The sequence below is a fragment of the Trachurus trachurus genome, assembly GCF_905171665.1.
Source record: "Trachurus trachurus genome assembly, chromosome: 23".
Taxonomy (NCBI): domain Eukaryota; kingdom Metazoa; phylum Chordata; class Actinopteri; order Carangiformes; family Carangidae; genus Trachurus; species Trachurus trachurus.
In genome coordinates this window covers 7,050,954-7,077,854 of record NC_139912.1, presented here as the reverse complement: position 1 = coordinate 7,077,854, position 26,901 = coordinate 7,050,954, and the positions used below count along the sequence as shown (strand labels likewise).

Here is a 26,901-nt window from a genome sequence, read left to right as displayed (position 1 = left end):
ACAATGTCAGATAAAGTCTCAATAAAAGGTGAAGTCACTGTGGTGCCATGTTGGAGCTCGTACAGATCTCTCTGCCTCCTCCTCCTCCTCCTCCTCCTCCTCCTCCACCGTTCACGCTTTTCCTCTTCCCCCAGTGCAGGTGCCTGTAGATGGAGTCAAACGCAGACACCGTGTAGCGTGCAAACAGGCCGGTCCACCTCACGGCCTCCACCATCCACTGCACGCTTCGCCCCACGAAGGCCACAAACACTGTGGTGTAGTGGGCCAGAAGCAGCAGGCTCCTCCCCAGCTGCCTGCCACGGTTAATGATCAGGTTCACTCTTTGGTCATGCCCAGCCATCCTTTAAATACTTTCCTTGTTTTTAAGTTGTTCCAGATGTTAAAAAGTCAAATTACATGTATTTTTATCTCATTTTTCGTTTTTCCTAGTGTGTATATTTTCGCAGATGGACCCTTTAAAGAAGGCGTTGAACGCTTGTTGAATTTGCAGACGGTCCCTTGGATCCTACGCCGACCAATCAGCGCAGAGGAAGTTTTGTTTCCGGGAATGTTTTGGTGATGTGGCTATGCTCCGAAATCCATCCGAGGAAAAATATCACATAAAAACCAGACACGTTTACCTGGGAAACACGCGCACAGGTGAGTCAGAGAACCCTGTTTTACATATATATAAAAGATATATACACCTGTCAGGGCTGCGCATCACAGCTGTCACACATTGGGCAACGCGAGCTGCTGCTTAGTTACGACTTATTGGCGTTAGCCGGCTAAGCTAAGCTAACTTTAACTGTATCCTGGAGACTGGAGAGTCAGAGTCACACAGGCAGCAGCGTAAATCCTGTTCACGTCACCACCGTTTCTTCTTATTAATCTTTCTTTACCCCCGTGTCTTAAGTTGCAGCAGGCGCTTCTTCCAGCCGCCAGGAAAGTTTCCCGTCCATCTTTTCCCCCTTCGCGTTAGCTAAAGGTTTTTTTTTTTTTTGTTAATCTTTGCTGCTGTTCATAAAAAAGAGTGACGCAGCCGCAGTAGTGGAGAGTCCGGAGGGTTCGGAAACACTCGGCTCTGCTCGGGTCGAGAAGCCGAGACTGGCCGAGACCAGAGGAGGCAAGGGGTCTCTGACAATGTGTTGCTTTGGGCAAAAGGGTACAAAGTAAAAAATATATAAATAATAGAAGGTATTCCTGTTCCTTTCCTATTTTGTTTGTAAAAAGAAAAAAAAATCTGCAATTTCAATTCACAACATAAAATAACTTTATAAGACCAGTGCAATTCTACTTTAAAATGCACCATGATGTCAAAATCCTACTTTTTTTGTCATTTCACCCCCACTTGTAATTTGTGTGACATTTTAATAACTAATTATTTATCTGCATTTTATTTTCACAATTCACATTATTCATTTGGCTTTTAAAACTACAAAAATTGTGTAAAACTCATACAAAATTTCCCCCCAAAGTCCTACATTTCCTCAAGTGATGATAGGCTATTCATTTCAAATCAAATTCATTTGTATAGCACTTTTCATACAGTAATTGTAACTAACTTGACGTGCTTTACGCTATACAAATAAACTTGATTTGATTTGATAATATTCATTTCACTTATACTACACTACATACTTTATTACCAAACAAAAGAAAATGCACACTGAGATCTGGAGCTATTTTGCTATTTTTGCTTAATAAATTACTTTAAAGATAAATTAATTATGTCAGATTAATCCAGATCCAGATTTATCCCTGTCTTGATAATGTAATTGATTAATTGATCGATTGATCATCTAAACTGCGGTAATTGGTAATGCCATTAAGCAGCTCTCAGATTCATCCTGCAAATTATTTTTTTCCGAGCATGTTAAGGACTTCTCGTCCAGGCTGGAAGATGCTACCTCTGGGATTGTTTTGTCTCCGAGGTCAATTAGGAAATCTCAAACCTATAAAACTCACATGCAGCCAGCCACTGCATGCATGTACTGTAGACAAAACTGAAGTCCATGTCCTTGGGACTCGACTGTGTATATTCGCATCTTCATATGACATGTCATTCAGCATCAGCATCAGGCAGCACTTTGGGCTGTTCTTGTCGAAGACATTGCGAAAGGTCAAGTGTACATATCCTACATCAGACACCATGCATTACGGACGTGAGACAGGTTTGACCGTAGGCTGCATTTATACTGCTATAAATAATTGTGATTTTTTGCTTGGGGCTAAAAATATTCTGAGGCTGAACATTGATGGAGGACGCTGGAGAAAGTTGTCAGCTGCTGAAAAGGTTTGAAAAATAGGTCTCGCATGTCCAATATTTTATCCGTAGCAGACACAGGAAGGGGATTTGTGCAGGCAGATGCAGCGAAGGGATGGTTTCTATGTTTATGTGTCAGAAATTGCTCATGTTGTGAGTCTTCACTGGAGTCTCTAACCTCGTTTTTTTTCTCTCACAGTGCCATCTTTATGTTGAGCCGTCTGGCCACAGTCCTCCAGGAGCTCTCTGGAGAGGAGGGCACAGATGGAGACCCACAGGTTAGATAGCAGTGCATAAATTAGTGTAAATATAATCAACACTTATATGAGGTTTCCCATGTCCAAGTAGCTCAAAATGTCACGTTTGGTGATAATAAACAAGTCCATCAGGAGCTGTGATGAGTAAACAGACCTATGATTGTTTCCTCGTGCAGGGCATGCTGGTGCCTCAGCTCCCGGCCGGCGAGGGCCAGGCTGCTGCCGAGGCCGAGGCACCTGAGGAGGCCATGGAGAGGCTGGCTCACCTGGAACAACTGGTGGTCCAGCTGAAGGAGCTCATCAGAGACAAAGACACCCTGCTGGTCCAAAAGGACACTGAGCTGGCCACCAAAGATGCACAGCTCAAGGTGAATAAATGTCTGTTGTATGTATGTGTTTGTTTACAATATGTGTCACCATCTTTTGTGACTAAAAACTAGTGGTGTGCATCTTCACTGGCCTCACAATCAATTGGACTACGATTCAGTTGGATTCGATTATACGATGTACATTTCGATGCATCATATCCTCAATTTTCTATGTTGCCACACATGGCTTTTTCATTAATTAACATAAATAGTCAGATAAATATGATAATAATATCATTTAAATGCATTTCCACAATACAGCAGCTTCCTTGGAACACACAAAGAAAAAGAAAAGGCCTATAGCCTACTTAAAGCAGATATCAGTGGAATGTTTTTGTTAATATAAGTCCTAAATAGTCCTATTTTCCGTCAGCAATCACTTACATGAAGTATTTCAGCCTGAAGTATTTCACAAACACGAGTCTCTCCGTCACTCTGCTCTGCTGTAACCCGAGGAGAAAATTTTCCTTGTGGGATACAAGTGTTATCCAATGAGGAGAGAGAACGGCATGAAGGGCTGTGTGTGCAGCCAAGGGATGCGCGTGAATGTGGTGACGTAGCACGAGGACCAATTGATGCCTGACAAGGGCGGGGGCTGCTAACTCATGGTGCGTTCAAAGAAACTCGTACTTTGTGTTTTTCCTTCCTGTGAAGTCATACCAGTTCGATCTGGTACGAGTTCACGGGTCGGAAGTTACGAGTGGCCGTTATAGGGAACTTTCACAGACAACAGGATGGTAAAAACACGAGCTACGGGTTACCTGGAACGCTACCAAGTCGTAGTTGTGACTTGAAGCTGTAACTTACGGTTTCAAAAGCCTGCCTTGAACGCAGCATTAGCCGAAACGGCCGTGAAGCTGATATCTGCTTTAAAGGTGCACTTTCTCAAAAACAAAACGTAAATCTTGTCATTGTGCTTTAAAATAAAATAAATCACTGTCATCTCTGTATGTGAACAGCATTATCAAACTTGAATGAACTATTTGAATTTAACAATTGATTATGTGACAGAACTGCATCGTTTCAGACTCCTCCGATTAAGAATCTCGATGCATCTTTGAAACGATTATTTTCGGCACCTTTACTAAAAACCAGATGATTTTTTTCTTTATTTCCACAGAATGAGAAGGATGAGGCCGACGCTCGATTCACCAAACTCAAGCTGCAGGCCAAGGCTAAAATGGCTTCACTCAACAAACAGATAACAGAGTTGAAAGGCTCAGGAGGCGGCACAGTGAGTTTAAGAGACAGTGAGACAAAAATAGTTTGTGTCGTTTTGTAGAAAGAAATATTTAAAAAAAAATCTCTCTTTTTGAACGTTTGTCTTATCTGCAGCAGAGTCCAGACACGTCGTTCTCTTCTGCAGCAGAGGAGGAGCTGCAGGACCTGAAGAAGAAGCTGAGCGAGGAGGAGGTCAACAACCGGGAGCTGCAGCAGCGACTGCAGGCCACCGAGCTGCTCCTGCAGGAGAAGGAATCTGCTCACGCCGAACAGGTGACGTAGCTGTGTGTGTGGTCACATGTGAAGTTGTCCGAAGACGTCCGGATTTAAAGTTCTGTGTGGATGATTTGTGTTGTGTGTTTTTTGTTGTGCAGCTGCAGAAGCTTCAGGCTGTGGTCTGTGAGAAGGACGTTCGCTTCCAGGAGCAGATCCAAAAACATGAGGAGGAGCTGATGACGGTCACGGCACAGTCCCAGAACGACGGCGAACTTCAGCAGGTAAAAAGATCCTGTCAATACACTAGAATAAATGAATAAATAAATAATAATAAATTAGAATATCATGGAAAAATCTATTTCCAGTAGTTCAAGTCAAATAGCCCCAACCAAGTATTGAGTGCATATAAATGGACATACTTTTCAGAAGGCCAACAGTTCCATATTAGGAAGGTTTTTTTTATTGCTCTTTTGTAATATTCACATTTTTTTTATACAGAATTTTGGGTCTTCTTTTATGTAAGCCAAAATCATTACAATTAAAATAAATTAGATAAATAAGGACGTGAAATGTTCATTCTATTTGTAATGGATCTATATAATGTATTAGTTTCACTTTTTGAATTGAATTACTGACATAAATAAACTTCTCCATGATTTATTGAGATGCACCTGTAGATGACTACTTCATAGACAGTTTGATCTGTTCTCTTTGAGTTGACCCATTTAACAACTTTTTAATATTACTTACTTACTTACTTTACTTTATTTGTCATTGTCATAATAACACAGTTGCACATAACAACGAGATATTCTTTAGAGCAGCTAACTCTACTATAACTATTATAGAAAGTGCAAAAAAGTGCAAATTACATTAATGTCCAGAGGAGTATTAAGAAAAAAAACTGCATTGGGTGCATAGTACAGTATTATCCCACACGAACATTACAGCAGCAGAAGTTTATCGTCATTTTCCTGCAGGTCAATAGAGAAAAATCAAGTCAACTTAATTTATATAGCAGGCCAAAGCCACAGGTTTGACTCTGAGGGCTCCACTCCCTCGATAAGGACACAAAGCACAAACACAAAAATGTGTCAGTTAATCAAACAGATGCTTGTTCAAGTTGACGCTCATGTGGTTTGTTTTGTCGTGCGGTCCCAGGCGCTGCACGCGGCCCAGAGGCGCTGTGAGGAGCTGGAGGAGTCGTTGAAGTCTCGCTCGCAGGTGCTGGAAATGCTGCAGCAGGAAGTGACCAGCGCTGATCAGCAGAAACAGGTAAAGATCCTGTTGGACCAGATGCCAGGATTTAGGATCTTTGTACACACTATTTCACTAATGCACTCTCCCTTGGTATGAACGACTCCTACTGTGTAATGAAAAGAAAACAGTTCAAACAAAACACACCCTCGATGTTTCATCATCATCGTTATGCATTGTTCGGCCGAGCCACACGACACACACCCACTCATATCCTTCACATCCTCTCTCTCTCTTTCTCTGCCTCTCCCTCCTCTGTGTGTTCAGATCTTGACCGCCCAGTTCCGGCAGATGGAGCAGGAGCTGGCCGAGGCCTCGAAGCTGAGGGAGGAGGAGCGGCAGCGTTGGGCCGAGCAGGCCAGCAGGGCCGAGGAAGAGCTGGCGGCCCTCCGATTGGCGCTCGAGGCTCGGGACGGAGAGAGAGCGGAGATGGTCTCCCTGAGAGAGGCCGAGCGTGTGGGTCAGGAGGCTCTGGAGAAGGAGAAGATGGAAGTTGCCAGGTTGGAGAGAGAACTGGCTCTGAGCAAAGAAGCCGAGCTCACGGCCGTGCAAGCGAGCCGCGACGCTTCAGAGAGAGACGGGGCGGAGATAACTCGGCTTGAAAGCGAACTCGCGGCTCTGAGAGAAGCGGATGTTCATGACGCCGCGGAGAGGGAGAGGTCAGAAGTCGATAAGCTGGAAAGAGAGCTGGCTTCGCTGAGAGACGAGCGGGAAGACGCCGAGAGGAAGAGCGAGACCTTGGTGGAAGTTTGGAGACATTTGCGAGCTCTCGCTGCGGATGATGTAGAAGCAGCGGAGAAGGAGGAGGAAGAAGAGCGAGACCCCGCCGACCCCTCGCTGCTCCTTGACACGGTGCAGTCGATTAAGACGCGGCTGACGGCGCTGAAAGACAGACAGGCGGGGAGCGAGGAGCAGCGCGCAGAGCTCACCCACACCATGGAAACCCTGCAGGGTAAGAAAGAGCGCTCATCTGCTCGTTTGTCGGATTCACTGAGTTGGCGTCAAAACTTTGAGCTTCTTCTCATCAGTGTTACTTTGTATCGTCTGATTTTCAGAACAACTTGACAGAAAAACCACAGAACAGGAGGAGGCGTCGGTCAAGATCCAGCAGCTGGAGCAGCAAATTGTAACGGTTGGTTATAAGGTCACATCTTGAACCTTATCTTATCTTCTTATTGTCTTTTCTTCCTGCTATTTTATTGCTCTTTGTCCTCACTGTGCAGAGAGAAAAAACAAAAATTACAGTGCCACCATCTGGACAGGTGATCTCATAATTCCTGGCAAGCATATGCTCAGCATTTCCAAATATGTTGAGATGTTATTATTTTATCCCTAGGTGGATACAACCAAATGAAACATCTGATGCACAAGCATTTGAATTTACAATCAATATGCAAATGAATATGCTGCCCTGCATGCATTTACATTTTGCATTTATTTGCATTCCCCTCATCCAGATACAGTATGTTGTCTATACAGGTTACATATTCTTATTATTATTAACACCAGGTGTAGATGAGATCTGGAACACAGTCTGCACAGGAGTAAGGTTTGGGCCAGTGATGTAAGCAGCTTGTTTCACTTGAGGTATAAACTTCAAAAGGTGTTCCTAAATAAGCCGATACTGGAAAAGATTTATCGTCTCTGCAACGCTTAAACTTCAAAGTTCCTCCTCGCCTTTGTGCAGAGTTTCTCCTCTGCTGTGTCTCTGTTTATGTGATTAAAAGCATGTTGAAGTGGAAGATGTGGGACTGGAAGCTTAGTATAAGCTGAGGTATGAAAAAAAAGAAAAGTAAAAAGTAAAAGAAGCTCTTAACAGTTTCTCTTCAAAGTCAAATAACTGTGTCATTTCTACTTCTCCCAATATTTCAAAACCTGATTTCACAGAGTCACCTTGTATTCAGACAGCAGGGCAGTGTGACTGGACGTTGCTCAGGGTTACGACCTGTGTGTCTGGGCAGGAGATCCTGGTCGGTGTCAGACAGGTCAGGCGCTGAGTCGCGCAGCAGACGAGGCAGCGCTTGAACTCATAATCTGTGTCCCAGTTCACAGGCTGCGTATGAAGACAGGTTACATCACTCTGGTACAACTTTAACTGTCCCAAACAAAGTACGGACAACAGCTCTGACAATGCTGAACATTTACTTGTGTGTATTCAGTCACATTTCAGTTTTGGAAGGATATCCACAGCTGGTTCAACACTTGAACACAAAATCCTTTTATTTATTTAAAGTTTTAATTAATATGTCACATGTGGTGATTATAGTATAATTATATGGGTGGGTAAATATCATATTCATAGAAGTTAATGGAAGAGTTGTAAACCACCCTTTAAAAATGATATGTAAGATCAGCCCCCCAAATAATTAGTTCTTATATATTAGGGTATGTCCTCTGTATGTAGCCTAGCATTGAAGTATGAATTTGATGATGAATTGCATATTTGACAGACTAAATTGTGTTGTTGTACACAACTGCTTGAGTTTGGAAAGAAAATGTATGACTTAAAAAAACAAAAAAAACTAAACAAATGCAGCCACCTATCCCAAGATTCATTGGATGCCAGAAATTAACACAAAAATCTATAGAGTTTTTAGCCAAGTTTAACAAGCCACCGATGCAACCGTTCTGTTCTTGATATGTTTTGTTGAAAAATATGTATTTAAACCTTTATTTTAACTCGTTGGTCACTGAGGCTTCCCTCATTTACAGGGACGACGTGTTTACAAGCAGCAACAGAGCATATGTTAAATAGTTATATTGAAAAACAATTGCAAGGTGATTTACAAAGGTCAGACACCCTATACATTTAAAATCAGCAAGAGAGGGAATATCATCCAGCCCCAAAGCGTGTTGGAGAATATTCCACGTGTTTGGAGCAATATATTTTTAGTTTTAAATTATGAAAGTTACCGTACATGTCGTCAAGGTTGCTAAGAGGTCGCTATTAGAAAGAAGACGACCTGATGTCGGTTGTAAAGGGTCGGAGACCAGCGACCCCGACCTGGAATCTGGGACACACAGGCGGGGTGAGGAAGTGAGTCTAATCCCCGGTTCTGACCGACCGTCTGAGCCGACCTTCACCTTCACACTGCAGCCTCTGACCTGCAGCTCATAGGGTTTACTCTGAAAGGGCAGAGTGAGTCCACACAGGCGGCAGTGCACAGCTTTTAATAATAAATAAAAAAAATATGTGTGTTTCTCTGGTGAATCGCAGCAACTTTCAGTCCTTGACGGTTGTATTTCTTTCTTTCAGATGACTGAAAGAGAGGATGAGACTGAACCTTCAGCACAGGATTCAAGTGAAGCTGAAAAAGGTACAAAAATATTCCCAAAATAAACGTATACAGAGTACATGGAACAGAAAAAAACTTGTGTTATCTCACATAAACACAGTAAACACGTTAATGATGCTCCAAAACAAAAATAAAACAGGAAAACACAAGGTGCATATATATCAACAAATAAATTATAAGGTATTTGAACTGAAATAATAGATTAGTTGATCAACATTTGCTCAGCAGAAACGCCAAACATGTTTGTGTTCCAGTTTGAATCTTCTGATTTCTAATGATCTTTGTAAAATGAATAATTTTGGATTTAGACAGATGGCCATAAACAAAAAAACAAAACAAAACAAAACCAAAAAAACACGGCACTAGTGGAAGTTTCCAGTATTTTCCGACAATGTATTAAAGACTGGATTCAATAATCCGTCATTAGAGAAAGTGATTGGCTGATTAATCTGTAATTAAAGTTGCAGCTTTGCTTCGGATTAAGCTACTTAGCAGTTTAAAGAGTTAAAATTAGCCCCGCCACTGCCAGCTGCAACATTTTAAGCAACCCGGAAACACTGACACATCAATATTCATAATCTAGTCACATGTTATATATATTATTATATTATTCTGTAACGGGCAGATCAATACACTCACCATTTACTTATGGTGCTTTTATTTTAATGCAGGTTGTAATGCAAGTAAATTCAAAGATTTAACGATTGTTAGGGTTATTTTTTGATAATGTAATGGAAGTAAAATGAACATACAATTTTTTTCCTACTTCACGTTCATCTCAAACTAAACTGTCAGGGATGATATAAATAGCTCTGATTCCAGGAGTGATATTGTCTGCTCGGCTATTGATTTTCTGTGTGACAGACTGAGCTTACAGTGTGAACTTTGAACACTAATGTATTCGACTAGCAGGAACACACCAGTTATTGATGTGTTTGCTCTTCGACTCACATAATATTTCACCGGACTGAACAGATGACTCTGAAAATGTCATTCCTCATAGTTTGGACACATTCTGAGTTTGATTCAGATTTGATACAGATTTGTTAACGCAGTTTTCTTTTCAATATCTATTTATTTCCAGACATAATAACACATACATATAACCACTGGGACTCAAAACTCCTGACCCAAACCATGCAGAACCCATGTCCATCAAACCACGACCAAGACATAACAACAAAACAACACAAATAAATAAATATAAATAACTAAAGAAAGAAAGGAACTTAAATACACAATAAAATAATAATACAAATACTACATAAGTAAGTAAAATAAAAATAAAAATGGGGGAGAATAAATACAAAACCAACCATACACTGCTCATACTGGCCTATATCTAAAAATAATAGATGCTTCTTTCTTATGTTACAATTAGCTGGGTAGATACCCAATAGTATTTTTTTTGACTCTAAATATAATTTTATCTCTAATATTTCCTCAATACACTGTTCCACTTCTTCCCAGAATTTCTTTATTTGAGAACGCTGCCACAAACAATGGAAATTTGTGTCCTTTTCCTTGTCACACTTTATGCAAACATCCAGTATGGCATTATTGGAGTCATATAAGAACGCATTAACCAGTTGTACTGCAGGAATTTTAAACGTGTGTTTTTTTTCTGTTTAAAGTCACAGTTGATTACTTTCTCTTCCTCAGCAAACATACTGGCACTGGAGCAGCAGCTATTAGAAAAAGACAACGAGCTGGTTTCCCTGAGAGAAGCCCTCAGATTTGCCAAGGACCAGAGCTCTAGTGAGGTCACATCAAGTGAAACGCACCCTCCTCAGTCTCCAGACCAGGACCAGGATGCCAGTACAGCCGCACACGACACATCTGCATCTCCTCCCGACTTAATGGACACAACACAAGAAGAGGAGACCACCTTAGTCGCCGAGGACACCTCTGTCCTTTCTATCTCCGCTGATAACGAGAGCAGCCCAGAGCTCATCGGGCACCAGTGCGAGTCCCCGGAGGAATCCAAAGGAACCTCCTCGGACGAGATGGTGGCCAGCAGCGACTCGGAGGTGGCCCACAGCAGCTGGACGCTCCTGGAAGCCGTGAATCATGACGGAGGCCAGGAGTGGCCGTCCGTCCTGCAGGACTTCGGCCAGCTGCAGCTGCAGTCGTGGGAGGCGACGAGCCTGGAGCAGGAAAGCTCCACGGTTCAGGTCGAGTCGTCCTCCGTCGTCATCCGAGAGACGGTCCAGGTTCATCTGACCCAGCAGAGCTCATCCTCCTTCTCCTCCTCCGCTGCTGACGCTAACGCGGCCGCCGCCGGTCAGGTGTTCGCTCAGGCCTTAGCCGAGGAGCTGCAGAGGAGATACAGCGAACTCCTGGCCGAGCTGCAGAGGCTCCGGGAAGCGGCCGCAGAGTCGCAGGAGAAGATCAAGAGTCTGGAAGAAGATACGCAGTCGCTTACCGCTGCTAAAGAGGAGGCAGAGACTCAGGCCAGCAGCTTCTCAGAGGAGCTGAAGTCAGTCCGAGTGGAGCTGGGTGAGGTTTCCCAGCAAAGCAGCTCCGTGGTGGACAAGCACATAGTGGAGATGCAGCTTCTGGAAGAACAGATCGAGATTTTGAGCGCTGAAAGGAAAACCAAGGAGGAGCAGATCCAGAGTCTTCAGAGCGACTTGGAAACAACCCAGCGAGTTCTTTCCGAGCAGGAGGGCCAGGCCCGGATGCTGAGTGCTCAGCTGGAAGACAGGGAGCTCCTCTCCTCTGAGCTTGAGAGGAAGCTGCAAGACATGGAAAACAGCATGATGGAGTATTCCCAGACTTCGGATCTCCACAACGAGTCTCTGTCGAAGAAGGACTCGGAGATCAGCGAGCTGCAGGTTCGTCTCAGCGAGAAAGAGCAAGAGATGGCGGAGCTCAACGACAGCATGTCCGCCAAGCTCCTGCAGGTAGAAGAGGAGAAGTTCCAGATCGACCGCGAAGTCGGAAAACTGAAGGGGCAGATCGTGGAACTGGAGAAAGCGAAAGATGAGAAACAGGAAGCGAGCGGCGAAGACTCAGCCGCTCATGCCGATGACGGCGAACTCGGTAGTTTACGTAAGGAGAAAGGGCTGCTGGAAACCCAACTATTGACCACGAAGAAGAAGCTTCAGGCTGCGCTGGTGCAACGCAAAGAGCTCATGAGGAAGGTTGCTGGATTTGAGGCAGAAGCGAAGAAACGGAAAGAGCAAGATGAGTTGGCGAAGGAGGAGGAACCTCCTGCAAATGTTCAAGACGAAGAAGAAAAAGCCAGAGGACACGAGATCCAAGAAATGGAGGCTAAACTCCAGGAGCTGGAGCAAGTTTTGAGATCCAAAGAGGAGACGGTTGAAACTCTCGAGCAGAAAATCAGCCAACAAGATCAAGTCATCGCTGAGACTCTCACCCTGAATAGAAAGCTGAGCGAGGAAGCTGAAAACGCTCAGCAGGCTGCGGACACTTCTCCCGAAACCACCGTGTTACAATCCCAAGTGGCCTCTCTGGAAGCAGAGTGTGAAACGCTCCAGAGGAAAGTTCAGGAGGCTCAGGAGTCTCGTAAGGAAACCATCCGCAAAGCCAAAGAGAAAGACCGACACCACCGGGAACAGCTGAAGCAGCAGAAAGAGGAGTACGGCGAGCTGATGGAGCGCTTCGAGGCGCAGAGCGGAGAAAGAGAAGATCTTCTCACTAAACTGAAAGAGCTAGAGGAAAAAGCGAGCACGGAGAGAGAAGAGCCGTCTCTTCAAGAACCCGAACCGGTGGCTGTAAGCGAGGAGAAGCAGCCAGCAGCAGCAGCAGCAGCAGCAGCAGCAGCAGGAGACTGGGTTCAAGAGGACTGGGTGGACTTTGTCTCATCTGAGCCCGATTCATCACAACCACAGACCGGCGATGCAGTCCAGCCTCCTGCCGAGTCGTCCGACGTCCACTCTGCACAAACGGAGGAATCGCTGAAAGCTCTGGGAGAGGAGATCCAGACTCTGAAGGAGGCCAATGCGGAGCTGGAGAACCGGCTACAGGAGACTCAGGCCAGTCTTTCTGCGAAGGCGGCTGAATTACTTGATTTAGGCAAAGAGCTACAGGCGCTAAGAGAGAAGGAAAATCAGATCGATGCTCTCTCGGAGGAAATTAACGACCTGAGAGAAAAGTATAACCAAGCCGAGTCCTGCGCCGAAACCCTAAAAGCGGAGATGGCAGCAGCCGCGGATTCCTCCAACTCCATCGTAACTCTTCAGGCCGAGGTCGAAGACTTCAAGCAGTTTCTGGACAACAAGAACCAGGAGGTCCTGGAGCTCAGCCAGCAGCTCGGTGAGCAGAACTCGCTCATAACCTCCATGCAGGATACGGTGTCTCAGAAGGATCAGTTAATCGCCTCTTTGCAGGAGGAGTTGAAGCTTGAGCAGGAAAAAACGCAGAGGCTAGAGGTGGAGTCCCCGCTGAAGCAGGAGGAGGAGAAGGACAGCGAGGCGAAGCTGCAGCAGCTTCAGCGAAAGCTTCAGGCCGCTCTGATCTCTCGCAAAGAGGTCCTCAAAGAAAACAAGAGCCAGAAGGAGCAATTGGCCTCGACCGAGAAACTCCTCTCCGAACTCCAGCAGAAAATTGCGTCAGCTGAGGACGAGCTGGAGAAGGTGCGAGGGGAAAGACTGAAGCTGATCGATGAGGTGGATCGGACGCTGCTGGAGAACCAGAGCCTCGGGTCGTCCTGCGAGAGCCTGAAACTGGCCATGGAGGGCATCGTGAACGAGAAGGACGCCTGCAAGAGAGAACTGGAGTTTGCGAAAGAAGAGGCGGCGAGGGCGAGCAGGGAGTGGGAGGAAAAGGTGCAAGGCATGAAGGACGAGTACGAGACTCTGCTCAAGTCGTACGAGAACGTGAGCGACGAGGCGGAGCGCGTGCGGCGCGTCTTGGAGGCCGCCAGGCAGGAGAGACAGGAGCTGGCGGCCAGAGTGAGGACGCACGAGGCGGCCAGGCAAGAGGCGGAGAGGCAGGCGGAGGAAGCGCAGAAGGAGGTGGACGGAGTGAAAGACAAGATGAGGAAATTCGCCAAAACGAAGCAGCAGAAGATTCTGGAGTTGGAGGAGGAGAACGAGAGGCTGAGAGAGACGCAGGAGAGAGGAGGAGGGAAACGAGAGGAGAGGAGTCTGAGAGCCGAGGCCGAGCGACTCAAAGCGGAGCTGGAGGCCGCGGCGGCGGAGAGAGACGCTTTAGGGCAGCAGGTCGAAGAGCTGAGGGAACAGTTAACTCACGTGACTCCACTGAGCTCTGCAGCCGTCGTAGAGGAGCTGGTCGTCGCGCAGAAATCTGACACAGTCACGGCCGAAGCAGAGAGTCAACACGAAGACGGCGAGGAAGCCTCAACTCTGGACGACCAAATAGTTGCAGTGTCTGCACCAGAAACAGAATCACAGCCCACAGAGGAGAAGGAAGAGGAAGAAGCACCGACTGAAAGCGCTCAAACTTTACTAGAGGATAAAATAAAAGAGATGGAGGCAGCGGTTAACGCAGAGAGGGGACTGTGGCAGGAGCGAGAGGCTGAACTCAAAGCTGCGCTGGCCTCTCTGGAGCGGGAACTCGAGGAAAGTAAAGAGAAGCTGGCTTTGGTGTCCTCTCTGGAGCAGTGCGTGCAAGAGGGGAAAGAGAGGGAGAAGAGCCTGATAGAAGAAGGTTCAAAGAGGGAAACTCAGTTCAAAGAGCTGCTCAGAAGCCTCGAGACGGAGAAGGACAACCTGGAGGAGCGTCTGATGAACCAGCTGGCGCAGCTCAACGGCAGCATCGCCGGCTACCAGCAGGAGGCGGCGGACAACCGGGAGCACCTGGCCGAGCTGCAGCGGCGGGCGGAGAGCCTGGAGAGGGAGCGGGCGGAGCTGGAGGCCGAGGCTCAGAGCGCGAGGGACCGGGCGTGCAGGCTGGAGGAGGACACGAGGCAGGCGCAGAGGGAGCGCGCCGAGGCCGAGGCCGAGTCGGGCAAGCAGAGGGAGCTGGAGCAGCAGCTGAAGTCGGCGCAGCGGGTGAGAGAGGGCAGCCAGAGCCGGGCGCGGCAGCTGGAGGAGCTGCTGAGGGAGAAGCAGCTGGAGGTGCGGCAGCTGCAGCGGGACAGCATCCGGTACCAGGAGAGGATCAGCGAGCTGGGGAGGGAGGCCAAGGCGCTGCAGCTCGGCCACGACGCACTCGGCAGCAAACTGGAGCAATCGCAGCAAGAGACGTCTAAAACCGTAGAGGACCTGAAGAGGAGCGAGGCGGAGCTGGGCGGATGTAAATCTCAACTGGATGAAGCTCAGAAGCAGCTGAGCGAGGCCGTAGCCGAGAAGACGGCGCTGGAGCAGAGCGCCGTGCAGAAAGAGGCCGCGATGAGAGCGGAGGCGGAGCAAACGCTGGACTCGGTGAGGTTCAGACTGGGCGCCGAGCTGAAGGAGATGGAGCTGCGGCTGGAGGAGGCGTACAGGGAGCGGGACAGGGAGGAGGAGGCCACGCTGGACGCCAGAGACGTGGCGGAGGCAGCAGAGAGACGGGCCCAGGAGATGCAGGCCCGGCTGGACGAGTCGCTGGCCCGGTTGGCCGCCTTCTCGCGCTGCATGTCCTCGCTGCAGGACGACCGGGACAGAGTTCTGGACGAGGCCCGGCAGTGGGAGACTCGCTTCAATGCCACTCTGCAGGGGAAAGAGGCTGAAGTCCGCGAGGCCGAGATACGAGCCAGAGATACGGCAGAACAACTTCAGGAAGAAACGGCACTGAAAGAGGAGCTGCAGCTTTCTGTGGACAGGTAAAAAAAAACATCTTCTCTTCATATTTGTGTTGTTTTACTTAAATTATGTTTGTTTTTTTTTACTCTAAACTCATATGATCTATTTGTTTGTTTGTTTTTCCTTTTTTTAATACTCTTTTTATTGGTTTGGTTTCTCAATTTTATGAGCACAAACATTAGAAAAAGAAAACATATACATAACATATATAACACTGTTATGGTAACACTTTATAATAAGTACACACTATTAAGCATTAGTTAATCATTAATAAATACTGAATTCTTCATTTATAGCATGAATACTCATTGGTATGTAGCTTATAAATACAATTAGTGGTTATCAATGATGAGTAAAACATTTTAACTGTGTTTATAAACTACATACTAACGAGTATTCATGTGTTATAAATGATGAATTCAGTATTTAGTAATTAACTTAATACTGTGTATTCGATCACTGTTAGTTTGGGATGGGACTTTTTTTTGTTTCCTATGTTTTGTTTTTCTAATGTTTGTGCTCATAACATTTAAAAACCAATGAAAAGAGTATGTATGTATGTATGTATAAAAAAATAAGTAAGTAAATAGATAAATAAAAACGAGGAGTTCAATGGTTCCTCCAAAACCTGTCAGATTTGTGATTAAGGTCATGAGTCAGCTTCTAAAGAAGAATACGAGCAGAAATCTGTGAGATACAAGATACATTTTTTAGCCAGAAACAAAATAATTATTAACAGAGATTTGATGTCGTTTGTTTGGTTGTTTGTTTTTCAGACTGGAGAAAGCAGACAAAGAGTGGCAGCTGAGACTGAGAGAGGAGGAACAGAAAGTCACAGAGAGTCAAGCCGCCCTGAAGGAGGAGACGAGCAGGCTTCGAGAAACCACGGCCGAGCTGCAGTCGGCGCAGAACGAGGTGCGAGCGCTGACGGAGGAGCTGCAGGGACTCGGCCACAGAGTCCAGGCTCTGGACGAGGCCGTGGCCCGGCTGCAGGGCGAAGTCGACCAGGCCAGGACCGAGCTGAGGGAGAGGGAGGCGGAGGAGGGACGGCTGTGTCTGAGCGTGGAGCAGCTGGAGACGGACCTGAGGTCGTCCAAGGCCTTGACGGAGAGTCTGCAGACGGAGCTGCAGGAGAAGGAGAGAAGAGAAGTGGAGCTGCTGGGGGAGAAGGAACAGGCTGTTGCTCAGGTAATAACATTTGATCATTTCTAATACATACTGGCTGGGCTTACATGGAGCCAAATATTCCGATTAGATTCGGTTTAGATGTCCAAACCAAATGAAAATGCTCCAATGAGCTCCAATGCTATAAACAGCTCAGTCAAACCGAATGACATTTAATTCTTATTGGGAATGAATTCAGTCAGAAAGAGGAAAAAGTGTCCATGTAAACCCGCCTACAGCTGCAGTGTAGCATCTCTCACCGGTCATGTCATGTTTCATTTCCCAGGCTGCGGAGGAGGCCAGGAAGGAAGCCGACAGCCGAGCACAAGGAGCCGAGCAGGAGCTGGAGCAGAGGAGGGGAGAAGTCAGGGATCTGGAAGAAAAACTGCGAAAGGCAGAGGAGGAGAGCAACAACCGGAAAACCAAACTGGACTCGTTCATGAAGGCCATGAGCTCGCTGCAGGACGACAGAGACAGAGTCCTCAGCACGTACAAACAGCTGGAGGAGAAACACCTGCAGGTACTGGACCAAAACGGCTGAAACATGTGTATTACTTTTTTTTTAGTGGCTAATAGAACTGGATGTCGCTCCAGATTCACTGAATCGATTTGTTTCGATTCAATCGGTTTGATCTGATTCGATATTGATTCATTTAGAGATAGTTTTAATACCAATTTGGCTTGATCATGAAAGAGATGTTCACAGAACTAACGCTGCAAATTAAACAAAGATGGAATTCACATTATAAAAAATATGAATGTTTACGTTAAAAAATGACCCTAAAGCAGTTACATTAATGCACATTTCTAAATATGTGCATTAATTAAAATATGTATTGTAAACAGTGCAACTCTTGAAGTACAGTCGTGGGTGATATTCCAAGTACTGTGATCAAACACAAGCACGTTTCAGCAATGAATGGACACAACACAAAATGTAAACAGCAGCGTGAGATCTGTGATCACGCCGCTCTGTGATCTCGTCTGTTTAGTCTCACGTGATCGTGCAGATCTCGAGCCAAAATGGTGTGCATTAAAAGATCCATCTAAGGATTTTATGAAGCGATGTGGGATCTTTCAAATCAAGATTGATCTTTTAAACCCAGCCCTAGTCGCTAATATAATATTTGCGTTGTCTCCCACTAGGTGATGATGGAGAAGGATGCTCTGATCCAGGAGGCGGCCGGGGAGAACAATAGCCTGAAGGAGGAGCTGCGCTCTCTGCTGGTCCAGAGAGACGACCTGTACGCCGAAAAGGCCAAGCTGTCAGCTCAGCTTCACGGCTACCGTGACGAACTTAACCAGGTCCTGAGCATGAAGGACTCCCAACACAAACAGCTTCTGGCAGCTCAGAGAGCGCAGATCAACTCTCTGGAGAAGCAGCGCGAGGAGTTGGAGAGTCAATTAAAGAGCGCCAGCACAGTCCGAGTGAAGGAGGCGGAGGAAGTGAGAGTGGAGAGGGAGACTCTCAGTCAGGCGGCGGCGGCTCCACAGGTGAGAGACGCCCCCGGTGCAGAGGTGGAGAAGCTGAGGGAGCAGCTGCAGGCGGCGAGGGAGCAAGTAGAGGCGCTGGAGGAGACTTTATCAAGGGAGAAGCAGGAGCAGCAGGGCCGGAGCAAAGAGCTGGCCGAGCTGCGGTGGGAGGGAGGCGTGATGAGGACCGAGTCCGAGAGCGCCCAGGAGAGGGTGGCGGAGCTGGCCCGAGACCTGCTGGCCGTGGAGCAGCGGCTGCTGGAGGAGAGAGAGGCCGCGGCACAGCTGAGAGCGGAGAACCAGTCGTTCACCAAGGCCATGGCCTCGCTGCAGGACAGCAGGGAGGAGGCGGTGAACAAGGCCCAGGAGCTGAGCCTGAAGCTGGAGGAGATGAGCAAGGCAGGAGGCCACGTCGCCGCTCCCAGCAGCCCCGCACCCTCCACCGGAGAGGTGTGGGGCCTGAAGAACGCACTGCAGGCTCTTCAGAACGACAGGGAGCGGCTGGTGAGTCACGCATCATCATCATCATCATCATCATCAAGGCAATCAATCAAACATTTAAAGAGAACTTTTCGTACAAATAAAACTGCTTTACACCATAAAAGCAAACAAAACAAAACAGAATTAAAACCAAAAGCCACACAACTACACACACACCCTTTCTCTCACATATAACACATGCATAAGTACTTGAAAGAAGGCAATTGAAGCGCTATCTTCAATTTGTGCGAGGAAACTAAAAAAAGGAACAAAAAAATTAGCATTAGTGCAAGGACATGATTTAAAAAAAAACTAAAATTATACAATAAATAGGCTAAGAAGACTAAAGACTTAACGGTTAAAATAGATAAATAAAAGGAAAGGATCTAATCAAAAGCCAGGCCTAAAGGGATAGTTCAACATTTTGGCAAACTGGCCCATTGCCATAATCCCTATAGTTTTAGGAGTAGGTTCGTTACCTTTAATTGTCGGTGCAAGCTATTTTTAGAACGGCAGAGCAGAGCCGCGAGCTGCTCAGAGCTACGCTACAGAGGCTAATGGGATTTCTTGGTTTCCCTCATCAAACTCCATCTCGTAACGTTCTGTTATTATCTCATAGCGTGGTGAATGTGCAGGTCACAACTTGTCCACCAGAGCGTTTTGGAGTTGTTGGATTGTGTATTTGATGAGTTTGTTGAGGGAAACCAAGAAATCCCATGAGCCTCTGTAGTTCTGAGCAGCTTGCGGCTCTGCTCCGCCGTTCTAAAAATAGCTTGCACCGACAATTAAAGGTAACAAACCTACTCCTAAAACTAGAGGGATTATGGCAATGGGCCAATTTGCCAAAATGTTGAACTATACCTTTAAAGTTTGCGGCATGTCTTAAGTTTGCTTGTAAAAAAAAAAAAAAACACATATCACACAACTCTTACAGAAAACATAAACATGATTAATTTTCAGTTTTTATTGATACGTCTTATTCCTCCTCTTCGTGCAGCTGGAGCAGCTACAAACACAAACGTCCGAGCTCAAGAGGCAGAAGTCGGAGCTGGCTCGGCTCGGAGCGGGAGAGCTGATTAAAGTCAGCCAGGAGCTGTTTGAGGAGAAGAAGAGGAACGACGACATGCTGGGTGTCATGACGCAGCTGGAGAGTGTGGTGCAAATGAGCAAGCAGGAAACTGAGACACTCAGGTGAGACACACACAAAACAAAACAAAATAAGACTTTGATTTATTGCGACTGTGACTCTGAAATCTGTTTTGGTTTCAGGCTGGAGCGAATCGACTGGATGGCTCAAGCTGAGCAGCTGAAGCAGCAGACCCTCACCACGCTCTCAGAGAGAGACCAGCAGCTGCGACAGCTCAGCGCCATGCTGGAGGAGGCTCGCACCCATGAACCCAAACTGCAGCAGGAACACTATCAGAGAGAGGTGGGCCCATAAAGATTCACACATATAGATAGACTACAGTGGTAATGGCAATAGATTTAAATGAGTGGTTTAAAATGGATGTGGGTGGTGAGCAGCTCAAGCAAAGAGATTTCTCGCTTGGATAGTTGAATGAAGGATTTTAAAAGGCCAGAAATGGAAAAAAGGACACAAAAACTTTCCCTTTTATCCGTTTTATCCAAATTTACTGCAGCGACTCCTCAGATTTATCTCGAAGAGTCATTACCACAAGAAGTATTAAAGGGGAACTATGCAAGTTCGGTCGCTTTTCCGCTGTTTTGCTAACCCTCCTCCTGGCCATGTGCATTTGTTTACAACGAAGCCGGCGAGAAATAAATGAATAGAGCGGTGGATAACGTTATATATCATATAAGATGTTATGACGTGTATATTTGTGTAGTTTAATCGGTCATAAACCAGAGATTACGGGTTATGGGGCGCGTTTGTGAGAGCTGGGACACCGGGGTGACGGCGCTGATCTTGCAAAGTGGTTTTTCTGCCAAGAGACACTAGGTGGAAGGCAGAGAGCCTCCATTCTCGCTGTAACAAAGCTGTTTAATTAAGGTAAAAATGTAGCATAGTTAAGTCAAAAATCCTGCATAGTTCCTCTTTAAAATGGATGTGGGTGGTGAGCAGCTCAAGCAAAGCGATTTCTGTCTTGGATAGTTGAACATGAAGGATTTTAAAAGGCCAAAAAAGTTAAAAAGGACACAAAAACTTATCTAGTAGAGTCCTGACCTCAAGGTTGGAAGCCACTACCACAAGAAGTATTAAAGTTTGATCCAGACCTTTTTGTAGCTGCTGGAAGCTTCATAAAAATGATAAAATCATACATAAGATGAGGATGTTGTGTTTTAATGTGAATCACCGTCTCCCCACAGGGCTCAGAGAAGGTGGACAGTCCGCCCGGAGCCCCACAGGAGCGCAGCAGCCTCCTCGACAGCCACAGCTACGTCGCCGAGGTCAAAGAGTTACAGCGGAGGTACAGTAGAGACGAGATCGAACATCAGCAAAGGTTTGAAACTGGCTGACTGGATGTAGTTTAAAGATGATTTACTATCTTTGCCTTTCCCCTAATCAGGTTAGAGGAGGAGACGCAGCAGAGGGTGTCTGCGGAGGAGCAGCTCATGGCCACACAGGACCGACTCAAACGGTATGAAATACAACACCAGATAGAAGATGATAAAACTTTTATTGAAATCCAAGCTGCTGTAACCGGCGCTTTTATATTAACAAAGGATTTGATGACTGTGTGTGTAAAATGACAAAAACCCACAGTTATCACCGGCTCACAGTCGCCCAGAGGTTGTTTTTTTTTTACTGCCATTCAGCCCCTCGTTTTGATTTCTGGTCCAATTTTACTTTTTACTATTTTGGTTCACTTCTGACCCCCCCTCCCCTCCGCCCCTCCTCCTCTCCCTCCTAATCAAAGCTGTTTCCAGGCAGCTGTTTTTAGCAGAAAGCCGTGATGAACCCACTGTACACCGTCTGCCCCGGCACCAAAACAACACACATGCTGTTTGTCGACTCACTGGGGAACAAAGTGGAGCGTTTAGCAGCTCTGGAGCCTGATGTTTCCCTCAGGAGTTGATCGTTTGAGCTAAAAGGAGAGTGAATAATGAATTTATATTCATCAGCTGGACACAAACACGAGTCCTGATGAGTCCTGATGTTGTTGCTAATGTCTGGTGAATGTGATGATGAGTAACTAACCCTCTAAATCACTGGTTCTCAAGCTTTTTTACATCAAAGACCCCATAAATTGACACAAATTGGACCACGGACAAGATTGGACAAAGTTTTGAAGCAAACACCAAAAAATATACTGAGACTGCAGAACATTACTTTTTTAGTCAATGTAGGTTCAAATTAGGCCCAATGGCGTGAATTTTTGGAATTTCTCAAAAAGGTTTAAACAATTTTAAACAATTCTAGAAAAATGTGTTAAAAAAATTTCAAAAAGAAAAGAAAAAAAAATCTAGAAAAAAGTGGTAAGATTTCTTAAAAAAAAAAAAAAAAAGTAAAATATAATAATTATAAATGAAAAGTGGTAAAAAAAAAAAATTCTTAAAAAAAAAAGTTTAACATTTTCTAGAAAAAAAGTGGTAAGATTTCTAAAAAAAAAAAAAAAAAGGAAAATATAATAATTATAAATAAAAAGTGGTGAAAAATTCTTTGGGGACCCCCTTGAATCCTCTCAAGGATCCCTGTGGGTCCCCAGACCCCACTTTGAGAACCGTTGCTCTAAATAACCCTGTTTGAAAATCTCCCCCAAAACGATGCAGAGGCCAAATAATGGCAGATTGCAAATATTTTTAAAGATGATTTTGTTTTGTTTAAAAACATTAATTATATAAAAATATGTTTTATTTACACCTTTTCACCATAATTGCAAAAAAAAAAATGGCCCACAAGTCAGGAACTACTGGTAAACTTGAATATTGCTTAAATAATAAGCTTTTACAACAACAGAAAAACATGACAAAATTAAGTACAACACATATTTAACATGACTAGAAGTGATGCACAGTCTTCTGCTGCATGTCAGTGTTATTATTGACACTGACTATTTTTTCTCTGAGTGTATAATGCTGAGACAGAGGATCAGATTTGGTGAAAACTCTGGCGGACAGCGCTGTCACCTGCTCTCTCTCGAGTCCTCCTGCATCTTTAATTCATCTCGTCCCCTTTTTGCGGCTCAGATGAATTTGTTTAATCAAGTGGATCTGACAGCTAACATCTGTTTTTTTTTTTTTTTTCTACTTCTTATTATCAGTCAAAGTCAGGCTTCGTGGCAGTTTGCACAAGACGGAGATCAGTCAGAGACGGCTGTTTTTATCGAGCCGCCGGAAGGAGCCGTCACTCGGGTAAGGCTCTGTTAATGTCCCGTACCAGCTTATTTGTCATCTTTAAAGGAATAGTTCACTAAAAAATGAAATTCACCATGAAAATCACTCTCGTGCTGAGGAGTAGTTTTTTATTCCTCAAAGTGCATCTGGAGACCCGGGAGAGGGGTTCATAGTCCAACGAAATCCTTATATGAGAGTCAATAGTTCGATAACCCAACACAAAAAGGTCCATAAAACTACACAAAAACCATTTAATATTCCTCCTTACTGCTCGTCCGCTGCAATCCAAGTGTCCTGAAGGGATATAGTCCAGAGTTTACTCGAAACAACGTCATTTAGGACATTTTTACAGCCTAAACAGTCCTGTATTGCGCTCTGACGTTCACGCGCCCCAGGTTAATTCAATACAGGACTGTTGAGGCTGTAAAAATGTCCTAAATGACATAATTTCGAGTAAACTCTGGACTATTTCCCTTCAGGACACTTGGATTGCAGCGGATGAGCAGAATGGAGGAAGATTACAAAGTTTTTGTGTAGTTTTATGGACTTTTTTGTATTGAGCGGTATTGACTCTCATATAAGGATTTTGTTGGACAACGAACCCCCCTCCCGGGTCTCCAGATGCACTTTGAGGAATAAAAAACTACTCATTTTTTGGTTAACTATTCCTTTAATATCTCTTAATAACAAAGACTCATCCAACTGTGGTGTGTCTTCTTTCTTTCTGGTGCAGGTCCGGCGAGGCGGCCCCGGCCTGATGCGGATGCTCCGAGTGGCCTTCTGCTCCCGCCAGCGCACCCCTCTGCTGCTCAGCCTCTATCTGCTCACTGTGCACGTCCTGCTGCTGCTGTGTCTGGGCGGATACCTCTGAAACCAGCTCAGCTCCCTCTGGACAACCTGATAGATAAGAGACATTAGAGAGTTAGAGATGGAGAGAGAGAGAGAGATGGAGATAGAGGGGGAGGAGGGTAAGATAATGGAAATGTGACACAGACCTGACCCAAGCCATCAATATGTTTTATAATGTTAGCTGTGATGAATTAAAGGGTGTGAAGGCTATCGTGCACTTTACAGAACTTAAACTGTTAGCCAAAGTATATGGATTTATGTTCGGAGCCGTTATCATTTAATTTTTATCATTTTGATCTTGTGTGTGACTTTGAGTGTGTGTATGTGTGTGTGTCACAAGTGGAAGAGGACATAAGGGACAAACTTAGGCAGAAAAAGGGTAAAAATTATGATTCATACTCAAATGTTTTGGCAGACGGTGCTCTTCATGTGCCTTTAGCATCGGATATAAAAGGGTTACTTTACTGTAAAGTGGACGTCTTGTGGGAAATGTCCAAGATGAGAGTGTTACTACGTTACTGAAATCGATTCAAAGCTAGGTTTACTGAGCTGAGTCAAGTACAAAGATTGCATATGGGGACATGATAGCCTGCCTCTGTGTTAAAAGCGCTAACAGCAACAAAAACACAGTTCTGAATCTGAAATGAATAAATTAGCGCTTGATGCTAATCTGAGCAAGGATAAAAAACAACACTTCACCAGGCCAAGTGGTGGAAAGTACCCAAGTACATTTAATCAAGTACTGGAGGTTGATTTCTATTTTATGATACTTTATACTTCATCTCCGAGGTAAAACACTGTGCTGCTTTTTACTCTGCATAATATAATATATCACTCTAACAGCTACAGCAACAGCTCACATTTACTGACTGAGATTTCAAATGAAAAACAAACCTATAAAAAGACGATTTCTGTTGCTTTTGTGATCGTTTTTCAGATTTTCTACTAGACATTTTCTTGCTAAACTTTGCAGGTGATTTCATGTGAATAAAAAGCAGTCATACGGAGGTAAACTAAAATTTCAACACAGATTTATCTAGTGACTGAGAGCCCGACCCGAAAGCGGACTGAACTAACTGTACTTAAAACCAGCTACAATCATAAAATGCTACTTGTATATCAATGCATCATTGTTAATAACCTAATAATGTCAGATATAATCAGATTATAGTCACATGAGAATGAGTATCTTGGCTTCTTTCCGTATACATCTGTACTTTTTAAGTAAAAGTAAAAGAGCTGAGTACTTCCTCCACCAATGTCTTTGTGCTAAGCTGACCAACTCTCATCAAAAAGGGGAAAAAGTGCAATTCCCAAAATGTTGGAAACTTTTTTTTTTTTAAACGATGGCTTGAGGTCCAGGACGAGGTGTTAAAGTCCAGTCTCTTCCTCCTCTGCTCATTTCATGCACAAAAACAGAGCACATTGCAATTTCTGTTCTGACACATTCCCGTTGTGTGTTGTCATGTCGTTGTCTTTTTTTTCTTTTCATTCCTCCTTCTACAGTATATAAAAATCACAGTACTATACGCACCTGTATTATCTATATGTCGGCTGGATGTGGGTTTTCCTCTCCACGATTCTCCGTCCGCGCTCCTGTTGCACAGATTTAGACTTTACGGTTTGCTGTTTAGGTCGTTTTTTTTTTCCCTTCTTCTTTGGCAGATGAAGTTGCCTTAAGGTGCAATGTAACCACAGTGTGGATTCATTCATTCCAGAGGAGGAAGACTGCTGTTTTAAAAATGATATCCATCCCATAATAGACTACTCTGATGTAGCATAATTTATTCTTCCTAAGTTGAAAAGGTTAAATCGTCCACTATCTACACACTCTTGTTATTCACTCTACTCTGTACTCACCTTCTTTCTTAACTTAATGTTCTTCACCTCTTACACACTTGAGCTGTAAATAACTGTTTAAAAGGGCTGTATAGAAAAATAACATGTAATTAAAGTGTTGGTGGTTTAGATCAGGGACCGAAGCTTTTAATTATCTACTCATTATGTGTCTACAGAATAAAACGAACAGTGGGAGTTGTTTTTTGTTTTTTTAAAACCTACATTAGTACCTTTGTTTACTGTTTATTTGGGCTCAGTTAATTTTAATTTCAACCCAGCAAATGAAAACACTGTTTTTCCTTTTATCTGTGAATTAATTAAGAATAAATGGTTTATCATTGATCACATATTTCTTGTATTTTGTAGTTTTAATGACATACTGCAACACTTTAAAATGCACACTGAGCTTTTTAAAAACACTAGAAAGCTTCTCTGTACGGGAAAACGAATCATTGAAAATCATCTCAAACAACTCAAAACTTTGTATATAAGATATATCTGAGTCTAAGTGAAATCTCTATAATAAATTTGAAGTTTTCACTCAGATTTGCAACAATACCAGCTTTTAGCACAGAATTAATCAACGTTTATATTGTGAACTGCTGCCATTCAATGTTAAAAGTGAGCATGAAAGTGAAAATAGTAAATGACTACACAGAGTTGCAGGTTCAACAAAATTGAGCTTCAGATGCAGGTTTTCGTGCAGGATGTGAAATTTTCTGAAGGGAAATGATCCAAATGAAATAGTTGTCCACACGTGCCTGAACCTACATAAATCAGTTTTTATTGACATAATTTAGTTAGCTGTTATTTGCCCAGGTAATGTGACAGATTGAGCCAAAACTGTTTAAAATGCTTTAATTACAAAAACTAAGATGATTATTATGAGTCTGATAGATGATCTGTCCCAGATTTTTACTGTTACTGGTTGTTGTTTTAAAGTTGCGTGAGGTGAGTCTGCCCTCTGGTGTTACAACTACACGACTACACTGCTGGCTAAATCACAGTCTGTGTGGCTTTATTTCAGTTTTTATTAATCTCAGTAGGCCTATATGTTAATTTAAATAAAGTCTATGTAGCGTGTCTATTTAGCTATTTAGCTATCTATCTGCAGTTTAGCTCCAAGCAAGTTCATCTAGCTAATGTTTCACCTGCACCTTATGCACCTGTGCTGAACTTAAAAAAAAAAAAAAACTTAATTTTTTTGTCTTTTTTAAATATGGCTCA

The 26,901-nt window shown here is 44.5% G+C and overlaps 1 protein-coding gene across 2 annotated transcripts; it reads left to right on the top strand.

The window, feature by feature from the left end:
* Positions 1-181: 181 nt before the first annotated feature.
* On the top strand, positions 182-25,944 carry golgb1 (golgin B1). 2 transcript variants are annotated; one of them, XM_083999105.1, is made up of 20 exons: positions 182-639; positions 2,445-2,523; positions 2,679-2,870; positions 3,991-4,104; positions 4,209-4,364; positions 4,466-4,588; positions 5,469-5,582; positions 5,832-6,516; positions 6,620-6,696; positions 8,821-8,881; positions 10,523-15,593; positions 16,350-16,761; positions 17,024-17,257; positions 17,884-18,714; positions 19,688-19,881; positions 19,960-20,119; positions 21,019-21,119; positions 21,219-21,290; positions 22,914-23,004; positions 23,720-25,944. In XM_083999105.1, exons 2-20 carry the CDS (start codon positions 2,455-2,457, stop codon positions 23,855-23,857), a joined length of 8,895 nt encoding a protein of 2,964 aa, XP_083855231.1. In that variant the 5' UTR covers positions 182-639; positions 2,445-2,454; the 3' UTR covers positions 23,858-25,944. The 2 variants fall into 2 exon arrangements, with proteins under 2 accessions (XP_083855231.1, XP_083855230.1); XM_083999104.1 differs by having other exon boundaries at positions 4,206-4,364.
* Positions 25,945-26,901: the final 957 nt, after the last annotated feature.

What these genes read in the sequence shown, in the direction of transcription:
- golgb1 (XM_083999104.1), top strand. Translation starts at nt 2,455, where the DNA reads ATGTTGAGCCGTCTGGCCACAGTCCTCCAGGAGCTCTCTGGAGAGGAG. An exon ending in TGGAGCAGCAAATTGTAACG is followed by an intron (nt 6,697 to 8,820) that starts GTTGGTTATAAG and finishes TCTTTCTTTCAG; the next exon opens with ATGACTGAAAGAGAGGATGA. An exon ending in TGGAGGAGAAACACCTGCAG is followed by an intron (nt 17,258 to 17,883) that starts GTACTGGACCAA and finishes GTCTCCCACTAG; the next exon opens with GTGATGATGGAGAAGGATGC.